General features: G+C 38.1%; 1 protein-coding gene across 1 annotated transcript in view; it reads left to right on the top strand.

Annotated features, from left to right (window-relative positions):
- Window positions 1-20,605, top strand: part of LOC134511806 (dynein axonemal heavy chain 5-like) — a 169,252-nt gene that overhangs the window by 71,795 nt on the left and 76,852 nt on the right. Inside the window, exons 45-51 of the mRNA XM_063326333.1 lie at window positions 7,243-7,377; window positions 8,389-8,578; window positions 10,684-10,901; window positions 11,456-11,767; window positions 16,872-16,961; window positions 17,058-17,294; window positions 17,818-17,985. Of these exons, the coding sequence (XP_063182403.1) occupies window positions 7,243-7,377; window positions 8,389-8,578; window positions 10,684-10,901; window positions 11,456-11,767; window positions 16,872-16,961; window positions 17,058-17,294; window positions 17,818-17,985 (1,350 nt within the window). The remainder of the gene's footprint in view (window positions 1-7,242; window positions 7,378-8,388; window positions 8,579-10,683; window positions 10,902-11,455; window positions 11,768-16,871; window positions 16,962-17,057; window positions 17,295-17,817; window positions 17,986-20,605) is intronic.

Here is a 20,605-nt window from a genome sequence, read left to right as displayed (position 1 = left end):
TGGTATATTGCTCTGCTGATCTTTGTAGAGGACACGTTTTTCAGTCTCCTCACTTATGAAGCCTAGAACTATTGGAGAGGCAGTGTAAGAATTCTAAATAACTGAAGAGTGCCTAGAAGGCACTGTCTTGCTGAGTGCTACCAGAAGAATGCTATTCTGGGGGTACGGTATGGGGTATTTAATTAGAAATAAAGGATAAAGCTGCTTTTAAGAACAGAACTAGTTGTTGCCTTTTGAATGCCCTGTGCTGGCTGTCCACTAGAGGGTCTCAAAGGGAAATCATAGGAATGGTAGCTAAGTTGCAGTTCAAATGCCTGCTTTGGTTGGATTCTAATGAACCTAGGCATATTGACTACATTCTCCATAATATTATTTCAGTTCTATACCACATATTTAATAGTGACTGTTAACTCTGATATAGAAATCTTGGACTACACCAGAACGAGATAATGGTGCGTCATATTGCCCTCATTATTTCAGAGTTAAAACAAAAATGTACAGATTTGGATTTTCTCTTCCTTCCTCCATACGTCTGTAATTTCCCTCTCAATATATATAACCAAACTGGATTCCAATTTTAGTTTCTCTCAGGTTTCTTCTCCTGGGGGAGTTTTACTCACCAGCTTTATGTTGTAGCCTGGCTTCTGAAGGGTCATATTTGCTATTGGCTTCCCTGTAATATTGCCCAGGGTGTCTCCATTAGCCTTCAAATTAGTTTTTAGGCAATCTGAATCATGCTGTATTGATCTAGCATCACTAGTGTTAGTCCATTTGTTGATGTCCAACCTACTCTCTCAATTCTGTCGTCTGCCTGTGTTTTATAGTTACCAGGCTTACAGGCTGCATTTGTCAGAGGATCAGTTTCCAAGAGCTCTCCCTTAAGTGGAATTTGTGGACATTGTTTGGGAAAATTTGTGCATGCACAGTTTCAGCAGTTACCAACATAACTTGCCTCCAGAGTACTGAATATAGATCTCTCTTTTTTTCCTCAGGCTTGGCCTCAGTAAGATTACATTTTCTCATTGCCTCAGTTTCTGTGGTCATTTTTGTCCTGGACATGATTCTTTCCCTCACGGTGGAAGAGACATTTAAGCAGGCATCAGAAATTTGGCCATCTCCCTCTGCAAAAGTGCTTTGCTTGTTTCATGTTGTCACATTTGTTGGAACTGTTTCATTCCTGGACAGAGTACTTAAAAACAACACACACCCCCAAACAAAACTTAGCTGTGTGGAAAACTTATTTTAGCTATTTTAATGGTGTCCAATGTTTTGCACATGACCATTGCTGCTGCACAAAGACTTTCTATGTGTAGTTTGGTCATTTCTGCAGCAGAAACTGCCCTGAAGTCTTCAAGACAGCCAGAGTCTCCACTCAGCATGTTAATCAACATATTGAAGCATGTAAGTAGTGCTTATCAGTTGGTCTAGGGATTGTAGGAACTGCCTGGAGAACTCCGTGTAACTGTCTGAAATTCTCATCTGGAGAGCTCTTGTACCAATTAGTCAAATGCTTTGTTGTGAAGGCATGTAGCTCAATCACCTTGTCTCAGGTCAGTCCTTTGTCTCATCCGTGCTGATGCTAGCAAGGGAGTTCCTTGGTATTAATGAATGGAAGTTAATGACCAAGAGCTCTGGGTGTGCACATGGGCACAGCCCTCACACCCAGCTACATCACAATTATATATTTGAATTTTATGCTTAAATCTCATTTATAACTTAAATCCCGTAGTTCTTACTATACAAACCACGATGTCACGTGTATTTATAATTTCTTGAGGACTCTAACATTTCTACATTATCCATCAGAGAAGCCTGCTATGCTGATCTTTGCTCCTAGTGGTAATCCAACATCATGGATTATGATTCTGTACTCTGTAATATGAGCCAGGAAGCATAGCTTTCTGCAAACCTGTGGTAGTATGCTAGTTTGTCCTGCCTGTGCCAGTCAGCAGCCTTTTGAACAGTCCTGCTCTTGTATAAATCCATTATATACAATTGAAAAATCAGAGAACTGAATTTGGAAGGGACCTCTGGAGGTCAACAAGTCTTATACCTGTGTTCATAGTTGGGTCAAATAGAGCAGGTGGCTCAGGACTTTGTCTAGGTGAGTTTTGAGTATCTCCAAGGGTATCTCCACAGCCTTTCTGGTCAAGCTGTTGAAATGCCTTACCACCCTGTCTAGTCCCCATTTTGTCTGTGAGGATGTTATTGGAGAGAGTGTTGAAATCTCTTGGAATGCCTCTGCCGCGCTGTGTTGCCCTTCCAGCAGATAGTGGGCTGTGTGAAGAACCCAGTGAGGACCAGGGCTTGCAAAGATGAGGCTAATTCCAGTTGTTGGAAGAAAGTTTCATCAGGAAGTTTGCAACAGACATCTGCCACAATGTTGATTGGCCCTCTAATCCTAACCCAAATGCTCTCAACTGGCTCATCAGCCATCCTAAGGCAAAGCGTGGCCACTCTCTCACTTTCAAAGGCAACTCCCCAAACGGCCCTCCTGCTTGTCCTTCCGAAGAAGCCTGTATCCATCCATTGCAGGACTCCAGCCTTGTAAGCTATCCCACCACATTTCTGTCATCCCAGTTAGACTGTACCCCTGTAACTGCAGGCAGAGTTCTTTTTTTTCCCTGTTTTGTTCCCATGCTGTATGAATTAGTGAACAGGCACTTCAAATTGGCACCTACTTGTGCTGGTTACCCAAGAAAAATGTGAGAGCTTCTGCCATGATGCTATCCTCTTGGCCCTTTCTTATCTGCAGGCTACACTTGAGATGGGCCACTTTCCACACTGTCTTGTCATTCTTGAGGTCTCTCTTGTCCACCTCTTTTGCTTTTCAATTGGGTCCACCACTTCCTCACTTGAATGTGAGTTGTTATCTCCCTCCCCCACCTTTGTAGTAATAATGGGGTATTTCAAAAGGCTTGCTAAAGTTCCTTGTGAAGTTTGTTCTGTATTTAAATTCTTAATGGTAAATTTTAAATTCAAAGTAAGTACTGCTGGGTATATGGGCAGTTGACTGGAAAGACCCGAGTCACATAAAGAATCAACGTGATAGGAAATGGCAGAATGTTGCCTGTTTTCAGCAATTGCAATACACATCAACAGAAGAAAATAACAGCAAAGAAGCATTCACCAATTGAACTTACCTCCCACAAAATCTAAAAGGAATTTGCAGAAGGAACACATGAAGTCCTCCAGACATTTTACACATACAAATGCAGAATTAGAGGAACTGTAGAAAGAGGAACTCAGCCTTACAAATAGCCAAAGGCACCCCGAGTGACTATTGTCTCCTCAGTAAAGAAAAACATACAAAAGTAAAAGAATAGTCCTTAGCATATGTAGAAAGCCCAAGGTGTCCACAGGCCTGTGAAACAGTTATTCTGACAGAGTCCCCAAAGCTGAATTATTTGCCTTTGTTATAGAACTTCTAGCCAAAGTTCCCCACTGCCTCCTTCCACAGAGCCTCACTGAGATTAGGAAAAACCATAGAAACTGAAAAGAAAAACCTAACAAAACTTGAAAGCAAATGAGGCCATAATCCCATTTTGAGCATCATCTGTCTAAGGTGCTTTCATATGGAGAAAATCACTGGTACCCCTTTTTTTCTTTTCCCCACAACAACAAATTATGCTTCTAGTGTTGAGATTTTTATTTGCAGATTTTTAATTCTTTCTTACAAGAGCATCAGCTATACTACTGCAGTCCATTTTGCCCAAGTGCAATCTTTTGCCTGCTGTTAAAAGATGTAGCAAAGAAATAGCTCACAATCCGTATTTGCCAGTAAATTCTATCTGTTCTGTACCATTCCTGAAAGACAAAGCTGTTGTAAAATTAGCAGACTGATTAAGGAAAATAAATGGTGGTTGCTTTGAACCACCCATCATGTAGGTCAGTTGAAATGCACCAGAAAACCCATCTTTAAAAGTAATTTTAGTTTGTTTTAAATTTTCTAATAGATGTGACAGTATTTCTTCAAATTTAACGAAGTCATCACTTCTGTAGAATCATAGACTCATCTAAGTTGTAAGAGACCTCCGGGGGTCAATATAGAGCAGGTTGCAAAGGCACTTGTTGAGTTTTGAATATCTCTGAGGATGGAGATATGGCCAAAGATTCAGTTTCTCTGGACACCTTTTCTGTGTTTGACCACTCTCATTGTGAAGAATCTTTTCCTTACGCAAACTGTAGCAATTTCCCCTGTTGCAAATTTTGACCATTGTCTCTTTTTGTCTCACTTGGTTGTCCTTTGCTGGACTCATTCCAGTATGTCAATGATGGTCATCTAGCATAGAGAAAAAGAAATATATCAGCCCTTGTCATGATTCCGGATATTTCACTAGGACATATCATTTACTAAACGATATCAGACTTTGTCATCAACCTATAATCTGCCCTCCAAACTTCACGTGAGGTTAATATTTTTGTCGTAATGTTTCCATCTGCAAATGAGATTTCCTGGCAATACCTGGCTGAATATTTGTATCCGATGTTTTCAACTGTTAACAACTTGGCACCTGATTGAATAACAGAAAATGAGGCTGGATGGGGCCTTGAGGGGTCTTCCATTTACCTTCCTGGAGGAAAAATAATTCTTAGCTAAATAATTTGCTACAAATGTTTGTGACCCTCTTGAACATTTTCCTGTGACAGGTAGCCTGCAGTTTCCCAGGCAATCTGTTCCAAAGTTTCATTTTCCTTATGGTCACAAAGTTTCCTCTGAAAGTTAACTTGAATCTCCCTTGCTGTAGTTAAATGCATTGCTTCTTTTCCTTTCTATTCCTTCTGTCTTCCTCTTTGCAGATATTTTTTGTGTGTCAAAGACCTTTATCATAACTAATCCTACATATTTGTTCGTCCTACATCTACAGTAGATTTTGGTTTACTTCTTCCTGATATAGCATGTTTTCTAGTCAGCTGATAACTTTAACTTCTTTTCTCAATTCTTTTCAGTAGGATTCATCTTCAAGTGTGGAATCCGACTTTTGGGCACAGTACAGAAGTGCCAACTGTAAAGGAAATGTCTTTAACTGTCTTAAAAAGGACATTTTTATTTTTATTGCCCACTATAATTATAATATGTCATTGGGGAGTTTGTGGCTTCAGTCCAATCTCAGATGTTTTTCTGTGAAATTTCTACACCTGACTTCTTTCTCAACTGAATGAAGAAGAGTTGTTACTTGTCTTTATTTATGCAGTTGGTTATTTCTATCTGTGTAGTATTTTGTACTTGTCTGTATTTAATTACATCATACATAGATCATTTATTGAATTTCTCTTGGTAATTTTGAACTCTAGTTGTGGTCTAGCTTGGTAACATCTGCAAACCTAATCAATAAGTTATTCCTTGCTGAAAATTCTGGGTTGTACTCAATGTATTGTTCCAATTTGTCAGCCTGGGAAATAGAGGTGGGGACTAGGGGCAAGGTATTTTTTTTAATTTTGTCTTTGTTTCTCACCATCCAATTATATTATAGTTGTCCATAAATTAAATTAATTCTCCCTAAGTCAAGTCTTTTTTGCCTGTGATGGTAGCTGGTAAGTGAGCTCCCTGTCTTTATATTGACTGATGAGCTTTCTGTTAATCTTTTCACCCTCTATCCTGTTGAGCAGAGGGAATGAGAGAAGGGCTGGGTGGGCGTTTGGAAGCTGGCCAAGTCAATCAATGCACAACAGATAGTGTAAAAAAGAGTCTCTGCACTTGGTCTCAAAAATATTTCTGATCTACCAGAGGGAGCATATATTCTCCAAATGTAACAATATCTTTACTACTTCCTTCCATGTCTGTCTTTATCACTTAGTTTTCCAAGCAGTCGGCAGTAGTGGAGACTTTATAATTTAAAACATTTACCCTGATAGCTTTCCTTCTAGGATTTGCATATAAGATTGAAGAGATGACAGAACATTTGCCTATATTTTCAAATCTTTGTTAACTAAGACAGAATTGTATGTTCAGGCACAAGTGCTAAAATTAATTGAGTATGTCTGTATGGCTTTGCACATATGCAGCTGCACTCGTAATGAAAGGGAAGATATGCTGGCTATTACCTGCCTAAGTCCAAAGCTGGTTAGAATCACCTCTAAGATGCACGTGCCTTTTGGAAATAAAGCCTTCTGTTCTGAACCAAGTGGTTTTGAAGCCATCCACAGAGCAGAACGTCATTAAGTGCAAGATAGGATAGGCTTACATATAAGAAATTGTATCTGAATGATTTCAGTATGTTTCCTTATATCAGCCAACAGGATGCTAGTTCCATCAACAAGGGCATCGCCAGCTGAGACAAAGTCATTATCCCACTCTACTCAGCACTTATCAGGCCACACCTGGAATGCTGTGTTCTGTTTTGGTCCCCGCTATACAAAAAATGATGTGGACAGGCTGAAGAGGGTCCAGAGAAGGGCCACAAAGATGATCGAGGGACTGGGAAGCCTGCCATATGAGGAAAGGCTGAGAGAACTGGGTTTGTTCAGCCTTGGGAAAATAAGTCTTAGGGGAGACCTTATCACCATATTCAAGTATTTAAAGGGTGGCTACAAAGAAGATGGAGACTGCCTTTTTACAAGGAGTCCCATGGAAAAGAGGAGGGGTAATGGGTACAAGTTAGTCCTGAGGAGATTCCAATTGGACACCAGAGGAAAATGTATCACAATGAGAGCAATCAGCCCTTGGAATAACCCCCCCGGGGAAGCGATGAATTCCCCGATATTTGACACTTTAAAGATTCAGTTGGACAGGGTGCTGGGCCATCTTATCTGGACCATGCTTTTGCCAAGAAAGATTGGACCAGATGATCCATGAGGTCCCTTCTAACCTGGTATTCTATGATATTGGCCCTTTCAGTCACGAATCCCAGTACCATATATCAAGATAGCAACAATCCTTGCACAAGCAGAAAACAGGGAGTAGTCTGAATATGCGTGGTTTGCTGTTTGTGCATCTGCCGAATTATGAATTTAGGAAAATGATAGAAGATGCAGCTCTATTACAGATGACTTGTAGAAGTGGTAGTCTACCACCAAAAGGGACACTTGGCAGGTATGGACATGCAACACTGGAAAATATCTTCAGGGTATGATAGTAACAGAAATGGAAATCCAGTTGAAAAGATGAAAAGCTGTAAAATTAATCATCCTTAAAACTTCAATAACATATGTATTTCTTCAATTAATTTAGTTTTCATCCCTCTGTTGATTTTAAAGTGTTTAATCTTTGTGATACCTGTTGTTTTTATGTATTATTTCAAGGTTCACTATGACTTCGGGCTTAGAAATATCCTGTCTGTTTTAAGAACACTTGGAGCAGTGAAAAGATCTAATCCCAAAGAGCCGGAGAAAACCGTAGTGATGAGGGTTCTGCGGGACATGAACCTCTCCAAACTGGTACTGTAACACTGTGACTTTCCCAAGAAGAGTACTTTGCATTTTTAAATGTATTTATTATGCACTTTGAAAAGATCTTTTTCTTCAGCAGCTGGATACATTATTTTTCAGTTTTTAATATGGTCTATCAGTGAGTGGAGAATCAGAATATTTATGGTGTGAGCACTATTTGTCTTTTAAAGAGTTGAAAACACGTCAGAAGCCTGAGCTGAAAAATCATTGGGAATACCATCAGAACCTAGGGGACCTAACCTGGTCTTCTAATTGCCTCTTGTTTTTTCTTCTTTCTGCCCTATCTGAGGATTGAAAGGAATAATACCTTGTATTAACTTTTAATAATGTCATTAAATATCCTTCTTAATCCAAAATTTCAATTTATAAATTTCTTGGGAGTCTTTTCAGAACATCATAAGAATTGCAATGAGTGAGGTAATTGGAAGCAGCTAACGCCTGCTTGTATAGTATAATCTCTTTCAATTTTACTATTTAAAGTATTCATCTTTCTTTTTATTGATATTATTGAAAGGCTATAGCATGTCTAGACTCTGTGTATTTACCTAGGGAGCCAGTTTTTTGATGGAACCAATTACTCTGTTTCTGATGTTAACCTATTCAGCACATTGGTACATGCGTTCAAATCTATAGGCGTGCTTCAGTGATTTACAGAAGGAAAAAAAATGATAAAAAATCCAAGGGAAAATACAATTTGAATAAATCTTGCTGGTTTATGTAACAAATGAAGTAATGTGTGTGTGTGTATATTGAAGAAAATTGTACTAAGATATTAACATTTTTATAAGCTTTAAGTATTTAATTTAGAAATTACTACTTGTGATTTCATTGTATGAATTTCACTTAATAAAACTGATTCATAATTATAATATTTGCTTTGGAAAAGAGAAGGTTTTCTGCTGCCATCTTTTAAATGGCATAATCTTGAACATTGTTTACAGCTATATTAATAATTTAAATGAATAAATAATGTATTTTCCCCTACTTTATTCTTGACAGGTGGATGAAGATGAACCTTTATTTATGAGTCTCATTAATGACCTGTTCCCTGGAATTACTCTGGATAAAGCTGGGTATCCTGAACTACAGTCAGCCATTCAGAAACAGGCAGAGAAAGCAGGGCTTATTTATCATCCACCGTGGATACTTAAACTCATTCAACTGTATGAAACTCAACGAGTCCGACATGGTTAGCATGCTAGATGAGGTTTTGAGACTGCATAAGAGCAATAGTTTTCTATATTATCTGCTACAGATATTGCAGACTATTTTCACAAAAAATATATTTTAAAATGAAACAGATGTTATTTTTAAAGCCTATGTGGGTATTTTGCTAGGAAACTGTTATGACTTTTTTTGGTGTGCAATGCACACATAGTGAGATTTTATCTTTGTTGTCTTACATTTTTATGGGAAATACGAGTGTGGCCTTCAGCGATTGGAATTTCTGTGGAACAAGTTAAATGCAGTGTTCATGCACTGGTGGAGTTCAAGTCCTGATGGATATGGGGCAGGGGAAGAGTAAAGTCAGGACCCTGAATTTTAGGAAGGCAAAATTCCAGCTCTTCAAGGAGTTAGTCAATAGGACCCCCTGGGAAACTGCCCTCAGGGGCAAGGGAGCAGAACAGAGCTGGCAGATCTTTAAGGATGCTTTCCACAGAGCACAAGAGCTCTCGATCCCCAGGTGTAAGAAATCAGGAATGGAAGGCAAGAGACCTGCAAGGCTGAGTTGAGACCTGCTGGTCAAACTAAAGGGCAAGAAGGAAATGCACAGGCAGTGGAAGCAGGGACAGGTATCCTGGGGAGAGTATAGGGACACTGCCTGGTTGTGTAGGGATGGGGTCAGGAAAGCCAAGGCACGGCTGGAGCTGAATTTGGCAAGGGACACCTGTTTGGTCCCCAAGCTGTTTGGTCTGTGAGGCACCATAGACCACTGTTGCCCAAAAATCTCCAGGTTCCACTGTGGTATTCTGCTTAGATGCCTCTTCTCTCCACACATCCCTGCTATTCCCAGAGGTCGTGCAGCTCTAATTGGCCTAACACCTGGACACCCAGGGCCTTTCTATGACACAAGTTATTGCATGGAGGAAAAAAGATCTCTGTTTTCCCGACTTCTGTTTGTCCTATTCATGGACTCGGATTTATGGAGAGGTCACCATAGGATTTCAAGTAATGAGGAAAAATGTGTAAAATACATGACTTCTCTTGGTTGAAATAGAGGCAGTATATGCAAATGGAGTGCTCATACACCCACCCACACGCATGCACACGTGTATGTGTGGAGATTTGGTGCATGGATCCTGAAATCTCTTTTGCATAACATTTTTGATTCAAATGCTGTTGAAACCATCAGAAAGGCCATTCCATTAACATTGAAGGGCTTGGATTAGATCTCCCCAAATGTAACATATGGTATGAGTAAGTGATTGTCTGGGTGCCCAAACTGTTTTGGGGAACATTCAGCTCCCTTTAGTTATAGAGGCGGTCTGCATTATACGGGATTATGTTTGTAACTTGTGTTTGTGATTGTTTGTTCCATACCTTTGTTGAAGAGGTTTTCAAAGCCAACTAGGGATTATGTTGTCCAGTTTCCTTTAAGGTTAACAGGAGTTATCTAGCTCCCTTAGATGACTTTGGAAGTCTCAGTTTGAATGTCCCATCTGCTTTTGGACTCTGGGCCTCTTGAATAGTTTATTTAGAAAATATAACTAAAAAGGATTAACCGTAGGCTCAATTTATTGTTGAAGACATGGCTTCTTCTCCTTAGACAATATATGTGTAACTGATGAAATTAAAAGTGAGGTTGCTGTTAATGGTGTTTTTTATTTAAGAAAAATATATTAAAATCTTGGCATGGATGGATGCAGGTACATATTTTTTTGTTTTTGCTTCAGAAAGATACACTTGATTTTGTATATCATTGGGAACTACTCATTCTCATTAAATGCATTCAGAAATTACTGTTTTTGGTTACTAGCAGTCATGCCAATGTCATTGCACGCGAACATCAAAAGGCAGTTGTGTTTTCCAATTAGAAGAAGGAACAGAACTGCCTGAGGGGAGATACAGACCCACATAGGCTTGCGTATCATAATAGAGCAGACATTTATAGAGGCCTTTTAATAACATTTTAAAATTCCATTTCAGTCAACATTGAGTAAGTGGAGCGAGAAACATCTTTTTTTGTATTGTCTTTTAACAAAAATAAAACAGGGATCATTGATGCAAAGAACCATTAAATGCTGGTGTGACATTTTGACATTTCATTTTAAACCATGTTTGTATTGTTTCAAGGTATGATGACTCTAGGTCCAACTGGTGCAGGAAAGACAAAATGCATTAATATTTTGATGAAGGCAATGACAGATTGTGGTGCTCCTCATAAAGAGATGAGAATGAACCCAAAGGCAATCACAGCTTCCCAGATGTTTGGTACCCTTGATGTTGCTACAAATGACTGGACAGATGGTATTTTCTCTACATTATGGAGAAAAACTTTAAAAGCAAAGAAGGTAATGTGTGTTGCGTCATGGTAGTTAATAAGGACATTTAATACTGTTTCTATAAGGTTTCTCACTACCTGTCATTTGTGTGAATGATCTTACATTATAAAATCAAATGGGAAAATACAGAGTTAGTTTTGCTCTGTATCTGAACAGCTCAATGTACGCCAGAGTCACAATTATGTGTATGTGCCAGAGAGCACTAGGCTTCCCAAGCGCTTAAGGTTCCAGAATTAAATCGGAAAAGATTTTAAGGGTTTCATCCACCTTGATGGATGCTCGGATGGCTGATGTACTTTTGTAGAAGAGACAGCTTTCTGCTTAGAACAGCCCAAATTAATTTTTGTCACTTTTCCTTAATATCCTTTTTGGTGTGACACGGGCTAAGAAAAGAAGGATTAAAATCACTGAGCAAATTATAAAAACTGTAGTTCATGCTGAGCTAAACAGCACTGAATTAAGACTCATTATTTATGTCCAAGAGTACGTTCTCTGAGATTAAGTAAATGTGTATTTTTGGTCAGTGTACGTAAAGTTGCTTGACTGTGTGTCTACTTTTTTAGGGAGAGCATATCTGGATAGTTTTGGATGGACCTGTTGATGCAATATGGATTGAAAATCTGAACTCTGTTCTGGACGATAATAAGACCCTTACGTTGGCCAATGGAGATCGTATTCCGATGTCCCCCAGTTGCAAAATTATTTTTGAACCTCACAACATTGACAATGCTTCTCCTGCAACTGTTTCTCGTAATGGGATGGTCTTCATGAGTTCTTCGGTGTTAGATTGGAAGCCTATTTTAAGAGCTTGGCTGCAAACGCTACCTGTTACATACTCTGATGTCCTATGGAGTTGCTTTAATGCTGTATTTCAGGTACTTAATTCAACAACTTGAAAAAAAATTATTGCGTTTCTTATTCTTCATTTAATGAAGCGTTGTTTCTTCCTCAGTGCTTTTTCAATTATTTACTTCTCTTTGTTTATGTAATAAAATAAGGATGAAGGATTTAAAAAAAAAGAGAAAATTATCTCTAACATTAATGAATGAAACTATAACAAATGAATAATTTGGATGCTTGTTTTGTCTACATAGGTTAGTTGGCAATGAATTGTTAAATCTGTAATTATTTTATAATGTATGTTGGCAAAACAGAGATATTCTCTTTGGCTGTAATTGTTACTGAAATTTTAATTCTTGTTAGGATACATAAAGGGAGTGGATCAACTTCCTTATTTGTTTTAAATGTAAAGAAGTAAATTCAGAAAGAAATTAACCTAGATTCACTCTGGTGGACTCTTTCTCAATTTTGGCTGCAACAGGAATGCATCTGGCCTACTAGTTATTTTTAAAAGACACTCTATAGTTCAAATTAATTAAGGGCAGTTCTGTGCTCTGTGGCATTCTGAAACTCAGCACAGGTGACTATAGTGGTCTCTTCTGATTTTATAATCAATGATTCTGTTCCAAGGGAACAGAGTGGTTTTGAGATGGTATCTCTTTGATGCATTCTCTGACTAAATCGTGTTCAATCAGTAGATCCAAAAAAACATTCCAAATGTTTTTTCCCCTCTATTTGGCCTTAGCATACTGAATCATTAAAAAGTTTCATTAATATTATGGGTGATTGCACTCAACAGTGGATCTAAAAGCATAATCTCAGTGTACTCTTTTTAATTACACCAAAATTCTTATTTTTTCTTTGGAATTTTTAAAAGAAATAGTCATGACTTTGCAATCTTTCGGCATTATTATCTTCTGTTTTCCTCAACATCTGTGGAACAAATGCAACTTTATTCTATACCCCGCATTCCCATTGGCTCTCTCCTACCAGTTTGCATGTGTACTTGGTGCTGGATTTCACAGGGATTTCTCCTGTAATGTTTTTCATCACTGTTGGATTTTACAAATGCAGTTTTTAATGAACTTCGAGTGACATTTCAGAAAGTTTATTTATAAATCATGGTAAGAGCAATGACTAATATAGTTTTGGAATGCCTTGAATGTTAACAAATGTCTTCTTACAGATATGTTTCATTTCAGTGCCCATTTACTTTAAAACCAATGTTTAACAAGCTATTCATTTTGTTCTACCTCCAAAACATAATGGTATGACATAGTTTTATCGCAGCAGCAAGAGACACAATTCTGATAATGAATTTTAAAATATGCTTCCAAAGTAATGTATATGTGGGTCAATTTACTGCTTCTTTGCCACAATTCTATTTATATTTTATGCTACAACTTGCTCTGAAAACATAATAACAACATTTAAATACCCAAGCCTGCAGCAATAGCAATAAAGTCCAGAAAAATATGTATTTTATTAGATTGAGAGATGAAAATTCAGTGAAATATGAAGTTAGTTCTGTGCTGAAGGCTGCATTTGGAACTATCGAAATGTAAATGAAAGCTGTCACGCTGTCAGTTTTCTTTCACTTTTAATGAGCTATCGTTCCTTTTCAAATAATAGAAGTGATAACAGTGATTTTACAGATGAGGGTACTTTTGTATTCAGGTGGCTCTTTTCACAGTTGTTATTTTCCTCCATGTTAAAAGAATGGGTAAATAAATTCTAAAAAAAATATTGGTGAAATAAGATGCATCAACAGTGGTAGTCAAGCCCCAAATACAGACCTTGGTGAATTTAGTGCCAGTATTAAGAAAAGCATGGATATAAGCAGCTTACAAATATTGGATTTTTAGAAGAAAATGAAGATTAGGCTATAGATGGAAATATAGTAAGTAAGGAGAATCAGTCTTTAAGTATACCTATAGAGACCTTTTGAAATCAATCTAAATTCAACCAAAATAGATGTAAGACAACTGCTATAGTAATTCCAATTTGCTTACAATAATCATTTATTATTTATGATAATAAAAATAGTATTTGTCACTGAAAGTCTGCATATCAGATAAAATCATTATTAATGAAGGTACAGCAAGTAGCAATAATGTAGGATGAATAATAGCTGTGAATCAGCGGAAAGAATGTATTTATTTTTTCCATATATATTATAAATTCAACCGTAAGTCATTAGTTTTTATATAGAAGACAGGAGGTAGTCCAAAAGACAAGGATAAATTAAAACCAACAAGCAAACAAAAAACCACAAACACAAAAAACCCTCCAAAACCCCCCAAACCCAACCTTTTTTAAAATTGAGATTATCTCTGAGTCCTTTCTATTTCCGCAGAATTTTTTTTAAATGGTGATTGAGGGGTTCGACTTTCATCCTCCCTTTCCCTCTTTAGGAGTAATTCCAAGTAAACTCCCCATCTAAAGTTTCTACTCTCTTAAATTTAGAAGCTATACTGCCAATTTCTTCTCTGTGAATGATGCTCTACCTGTAAGAGTTGCATGGCTGATGGAAGTAATTATCTGAGACAGTTTCAAAGAACTGAAATAATTTAAAAAATTACCTGAGTGGCATTATTTATTTTGTCTGCAAAGTGTGAAGCTCAAACTAGTGATGGATGTTATTTAAGTAATGTAAGTTTCAGCATGTCTATGTATTGTTTAAATGCAAAAAAAAAAAAAAAGATAGTAATTTTTAAATCACACTCACTTTCCTTTTTTTTTTAATAAAATCTGGTGTCCTGGATCCCTTATTGACCTATTCTGGAGACTTCAGAGAAGTCCTAAAACCAGCAGAGTAGTCAGATGTGACTTATTCCTCCTTCCGCATTAAATGTCACCCTATTCTTATTTGGGTAAAGGCTGCTATTGCCTCTGGAGCATAGAGTTGAATATATCATCCAAAAAGTTTATTAGCTTTAATATTTAAATGCTGATGTTCAAATTAATATTAAAAATACTAAGAACTTTGCATTATTTAATTGTTCTTGTGCTTGTCTAAACCCTTTGAGTATGTTGCCAACTTCTTGTCCTAAAGAGCATTCTACCGTCCAGTGAGTTCCACAGTGACTGTACGCTGTGTGAAAGTCTTTTCTCATATGAGTTTTTACCATCTGACTTCATTTTGCAGTCTCCTTTTAAGGGATAGCAAATTCCTGATCCAAATTCTCTGCAATTTGTGTGCATTTGTCATGGCCCAACTCATTTTTCCAGACCCCCTGTCCAAAAAAAATACCAAAATAAGTAGCTAATTCATGCTAATTGCTATGTTGATCTTGCATTCTTCTTTCTTCCATGTATTGTTTTAAAAATAGTAGTAATAAAGTATTAGTGTATATGGACCTGATTTTTTATTTTTATTTTTTCATAAACTCAAAGAAAAAGAATTACACAAATCTCACTGGAATCATAAGTGTTGTAAAACTCATTCTTGTGAAAATTTGGCTCTTGAAAGTACAGCCTACTTTGATTCATGAAATACCTTTATTCTGAGTATCTCAAATCAATTATTAAACAATTTGCAGTGCCCTGTGAGACATGTAGTCTGTTTTGCAGATGAAGAAACTGAATCTCAGAGAGAATTCAGATCCAGATTTTAAAAGTCTTTAGAATCAAATCTTCCATGCTGCTTTCAATGACTTACTTCTACCCATTCCTTGCAGAACCCAGAAACCCCCGATTAGTCACTTGAGCACCCTATGTACTCCTGGGGGCAAAACATGTATTTCAGAGGGTAAAACGACAAAAAGCAACACATAGAGGCGGAAGCACTTTTGCTAGTAAACAAGAAATAAGATAAAAAGGGATGTTTTCTAAGCCTTCCTCCTCTTATGTATGCCCGCATTCAGACTGTCTTCTTTCTGAGACCACTTAGCCATGAGACCTATTCTAGCTTAAGATGCTTAAGTGAGTTTTTTCTCTTAATATTTATCTTTGTTGTGTGTGTTACTTACTATTCTAGTGAGATGGAACTCAGGAGGGTGGGGAAAAAATCTTGATTCAGTCTCTGTGCCAATAAATACTCAGTATAGGGTACTTAGAGAACTTCAGTGGCAAAAAGGTAAACTGAATATTGGAATAAAGCTGGTGTGTGTGTGGGCAAGAACCTTATGGATTTTTCAAAAATATCTAGGTGATTGTTTACATCTTTGGGTGATTGAATGTCTTCATTGTCTTAGCTTTCTCACTCACAGGACATGGGAGACATAAATGGAAATCCTCCAACATTACTATCTCCCATAGTGTCCCTGTTATACTTTTACTTCCCAGAATGAGTAGGCAGTGTTGATTTCCAAAGATTATGAAGGCTAATGGAACCCACAGGGATGGAATTATATTAAAAAATCTTAAATGAAATTGAAAGTAGGTTATAATTTACATCAGTCTGTACTAGGGATGGCCATCGATATTTTAAAACAATTCTGCACTGCAAATCTCAGAGAGGACTTTACATCAATTTGAAACTTTGCTAAAGATGACAGAATCACAGAATGGTTCAGGTTGGAAAGATGTTGCAGAACACTTGGCAAAGGCAGGCAGGGTAGCCATCACTGTGGAGTAACCTGAGGGAAGTCCACATTCCATTAAAATCAATTGCAAAATTCCCTTTGGATCCTGCCAGGGTTCTACAGAAAACCAAGAGTATTGGTTTCAAGAGGGACAGGTACATTATGGTGCAGCCAGAACAGATCAGATAGATAGACAGAAATTTATAGTGGTGAGGTTGTGCATTATACACATATCATTACCACAATCCTAGGGCTTTTATCTTCCCACTACAAAAATGGCAATGATAGATTAAAATCTCCAGTGGAGAGCACAAATGGCAGATCCCTGATGTAACTGAAAAGCAGTCTTCAAATTGCTCTTCAGGAAATTGCTGTATGGAGCTCATATGAATAATTCTGCTAACTGTTGTACATCAAAGTTATTTTTCTAATATGTTATTGTTAGCAAAATTTCGTGGTCTAAGTCTGAATATTTGTAAGCCCAGAAGGGGGGGGAAACGTTTGGAATAAAGTTTAGAATATACTTGAAATAAAGAAATTGGTCTCATCTAAGAATAAATTGTACCATTGAAACTGGTAAACAGATTCTTTAAATGATGTTTTTCCTTTCCAGGATGTGATAGATTTTGTTTTCTCTGCTGTGACACCAAAAATGCCAATTTTAGAATGTATGTACATCAAACAAGCTATTGACCTCCTACAGGTAGATATGACATTCAGTTTTTCACTCTCTTATTCTGTTATTTGTGCTGTCATTATTCTAGGAGGGCAATAATTACATATTGTATCTGCTTTGCAGGGTTTATTGTCTGACCGAGATGAGAAGCAGCTCAGCGAGGAACATATTGCTCGCTTGTTCATTTTTGCTGTAATGTGGTCAGCTGGAGCTCTTTTGGAACCGGATGACAGGCTGAAAATGGAGCTGTTCCTACGGAAGCACTCTGCAATGAAAGAACTTCCAGCTGTGAATGGCGAAGAAACCATGTTTGAATTTGTTATCAATGCCTGTGGCCAGTGGGAGCACTGGTCAAAGAAGGTTTGTATGCTGCGACATGCTAAGCTTTCTTAATGAGTATACAAGAAAGATGTATTTGGTAAGAGGCATATTATTTTGTTATTTAAAATCCTGCATAATTTGGTTAGGAAGATTAATTCTAACAAATGCTCAAGAGTTTCTTTTTTGAAAGATTTTTCTGCTTTTCTCCATAAATATCTGTGGCAGAGAATAGGAACATGCATTTGAAATAGCTGTGGAAGTGAAACAGAAGTGATCTTAGATTTGTCTACTGTCTATTGCCCTACTATTTAAGAACTCCCAGCAAGGAAAAGCTTTCTTCAAGTAACAGAGAATAGTGGAGTGAAAATATCCCTTTAGTCTAACATCCTTTTAGAAAAGCTTGGCAAGGTACTGATTGATTATAAGTGGATGCTTGGCTTTCAGGAAGAAAAGTTTTGCTAATGTACATTTTGTAAAGTACATTAGGTTTTCTGTTGTGATGCAAAGTGATCGTGGGGCCAGGTAGAAAGTCTCAAACTTTTTGCATGTCTTTCTTATGCAGGTCCCTGAGTATATTTACCCTAAAGATTCAATACCAGGATATAATTCCATTTTAGTTCCAAATGTAGACAGTGTCCGAACAGACTTTCTAATGCACACTATCATGAGGCAAGGAAAAGCTGTTCTGCTAATTGGGGAACAGGGAACAGCCAAAACAGTTATGATTAAGGTAGGTGGAATGGAAAAACATGTAATATCTTTGTATGATAACATTGCAATAATTGACATTGGCACAAATGTTAAATTGAAGTGTAAGAGTAATTTGTTTTTTCTTCAGATTACATACTAGTATTTTTACTAAGGCATTTTGCCAGTACTCACATGGTCTACAAGCAAAAAGATGTAACTGTCTATACTCCAGTATAAAGGGTTCTTTTAAACTTTGCTAACCGTGGCCAAAAGGTCATGGGATAAATGCTCTTTCACATGCTTTCTTTTCTTTCCTTCTGAATCTCAAACTGGAGATTTTGCTAAGAAAATATTGATCCTTGGAGGATTTTTTCATTTCCCTGTGCTTTGTTGATGGTGCCATGTATGAACTGATCTGTTGTACACCCGTGTGCACAGACTTTCTTCACAAGCCAAACTGAAGAGAAATAAAGAACTTCCATCTTTACTCAGGGTGATTTTTCAGAGGGTATATTTAGTGTTTATTATCTGGTCCCTTAATTCCTTCACTGAAAATGACGTATTGTTCTTTCTGTAGAAGAAAATAATAACAGGATGTCTATTAAATTAACAAATGCATACTTTCCATATTATAAAATGGTGCAGGTTAATCATAAGACACTTAAAAAATTTAATATCTTACTACAGAAGAGCTAATAATCAAAAGGCTGAGCAAACCCATATATCATACCAAACTTGGCATCCCTTGTTTGAAAAAATGCAAGTGTAACGGTTTTCAGCATGGTGTCTGTGATTTCCAGGGGAACCTGTAGACTCTTTGATCAATGAAAGGTACCTGAATAAAACTGATCTACTGTTGGGACAGCTGAATTTGCCATACAGGCATCTGTACCTGGAGTTATTTGCAGAGGTCTTGAAATTGAAAATAACTGAAAAACACTGGCCTAAATTGACCTTTGGCTTTCTTAAAATCTGGAGCCATTTTGTGTCTCCCAGCCATGTGCTTTCTGAGCCCTGACATAAAGCGAGTTGTACCAATGCCAGCAGCCTTTAATACTACTTTTTCAGCTTAGCTGTTGATGCCAACATGCGTGCCAGTGTAATGTCAACTTCTGTTCCTGGCACCAGCTGGAGAACTATTTTAGCAGAGTGAAGAGGCAGGGTCTGGGTGGTGGTCTTGATATTCTGCATGCTGGATTTTGGCCAGATACTGGCAACCTCCAGCCTTCAGCTGCCATTCCTGTCCCTAAAAATAGTTGGAGCTGATTCTTGGGAGTTGCTTACCCAGTGTCTATTCTATAGAGCAGAGTATGTTCCTTACACAAGGGAGCATAATGCCAGTAGATATTTGATCTCATTTAAGATTTGGAGTGAAAGTTAACTGCCTTCACAACTGTTCCCCTTCTGCTTTCACCTTCTGTAGAATTTTGCTTTACTATACCTTGTGGAAAAGAAATTTCCAGACAAAAGCAGCTGGTTTTATGAAAAAGTAAAAACACTTCAGGTAGCAATCTGAATTAATCTGAAGTAATCTTCAGTGTTGAGTAAGGTATCAGTATATATCAAAATAAAGAACTTAGGGTGTTATTTAAGACCTTTACTCTCTGTACTATTAATTCATGAATTGCAAAAAATCCGTAATTTAACATGAAACTGGTATGGTAGAGTTGAAAATTAGGCCCAGAATCTGACAGTTTAAGTAACAAAAATAATGCCATTAAACAACCTCTTCTTTTTCAAAAATAGTTCTAATTTATTACTGTTACCATGTAAGGATTCTGAAATGCCATAATGAATAAAATACAAGTGTGTTTTTTGAATGGTTGTAGCGGCTTGAACTTGGCCAGCTACAAGACCCCCCACCCAGCTACTGGTTCCCTCCCCCTCCTCAACCCCAGGACACGGGTCGAGAGAAGAACAGGGAGATCACTCACCAGTTACCCTCAAGGGCAAAACAGACTCAACTTGGGGAAAATTAATTTAATTTATTGGTGATTAAAACTAGGACGGTGAAAAACAACAACACCACCAAAACCACCCTCCCCTTACCCCTCCCTTCTTCCCAGGCTCAACTTCACTCCTTCACTTCCAACTCCTCTACCTCCTCCCACCCTGAGTGGCACAGGGGATGGGAATGGGGGCTGTGGTCAGTCCATAACAGCTTCTCTCTTCCCCTCCTTCCTTCTCCCACTGTTCCCTGCTCCCACATGGGGTCCTTTCTGTGGGGCACAGTCCTTCAAGACCAGACTGCTCCAGCATAGGTCCCCACAAGCTATAATTCCTGCCAGAAAACCTGCTCCTGCGTCAGCTCCTCTCCACGGCCCTCAGCTCTTGTCAAGAGCCTGCTCTGATGTGGGCTCTCCACGTACTACAGCTTTCATCAGCACATCCAGCTACTGTGGCATGGGGACCTCCAGGGATTGCAGTGTGAATATCTGCTCCAGCGTGGTCCTCCGTGGACTGCCAGGTGGACAACCTGTACCATCACGGTCTTCTCCACGGGCTGCAGGGGAAGCTCTCCTGGAGTACCTCCTACCCCTCTTTCTGCTCTCACCTTGGTGTCTGCAGGGTAGTTTTTCTCACATTTTTTTCTCACTTCTCCCTCTGAACTGCCAGGCAGCATTTTGCCTTTTCTTACACAGGTGGGGTGGCTCCGGTGG

Source organism: Chroicocephalus ridibundus, chromosome 2 (assembly GCF_963924245.1).
Source record: "Chroicocephalus ridibundus chromosome 2, bChrRid1.1, whole genome shotgun sequence".
NCBI classification, from domain to species: domain Eukaryota; kingdom Metazoa; phylum Chordata; class Aves; order Charadriiformes; family Laridae; genus Chroicocephalus; species Chroicocephalus ridibundus.
The sequence above is the reverse complement of the archived record's forward strand: the minus strand, read 5'-3'. Positions and strand labels throughout refer to the sequence as shown.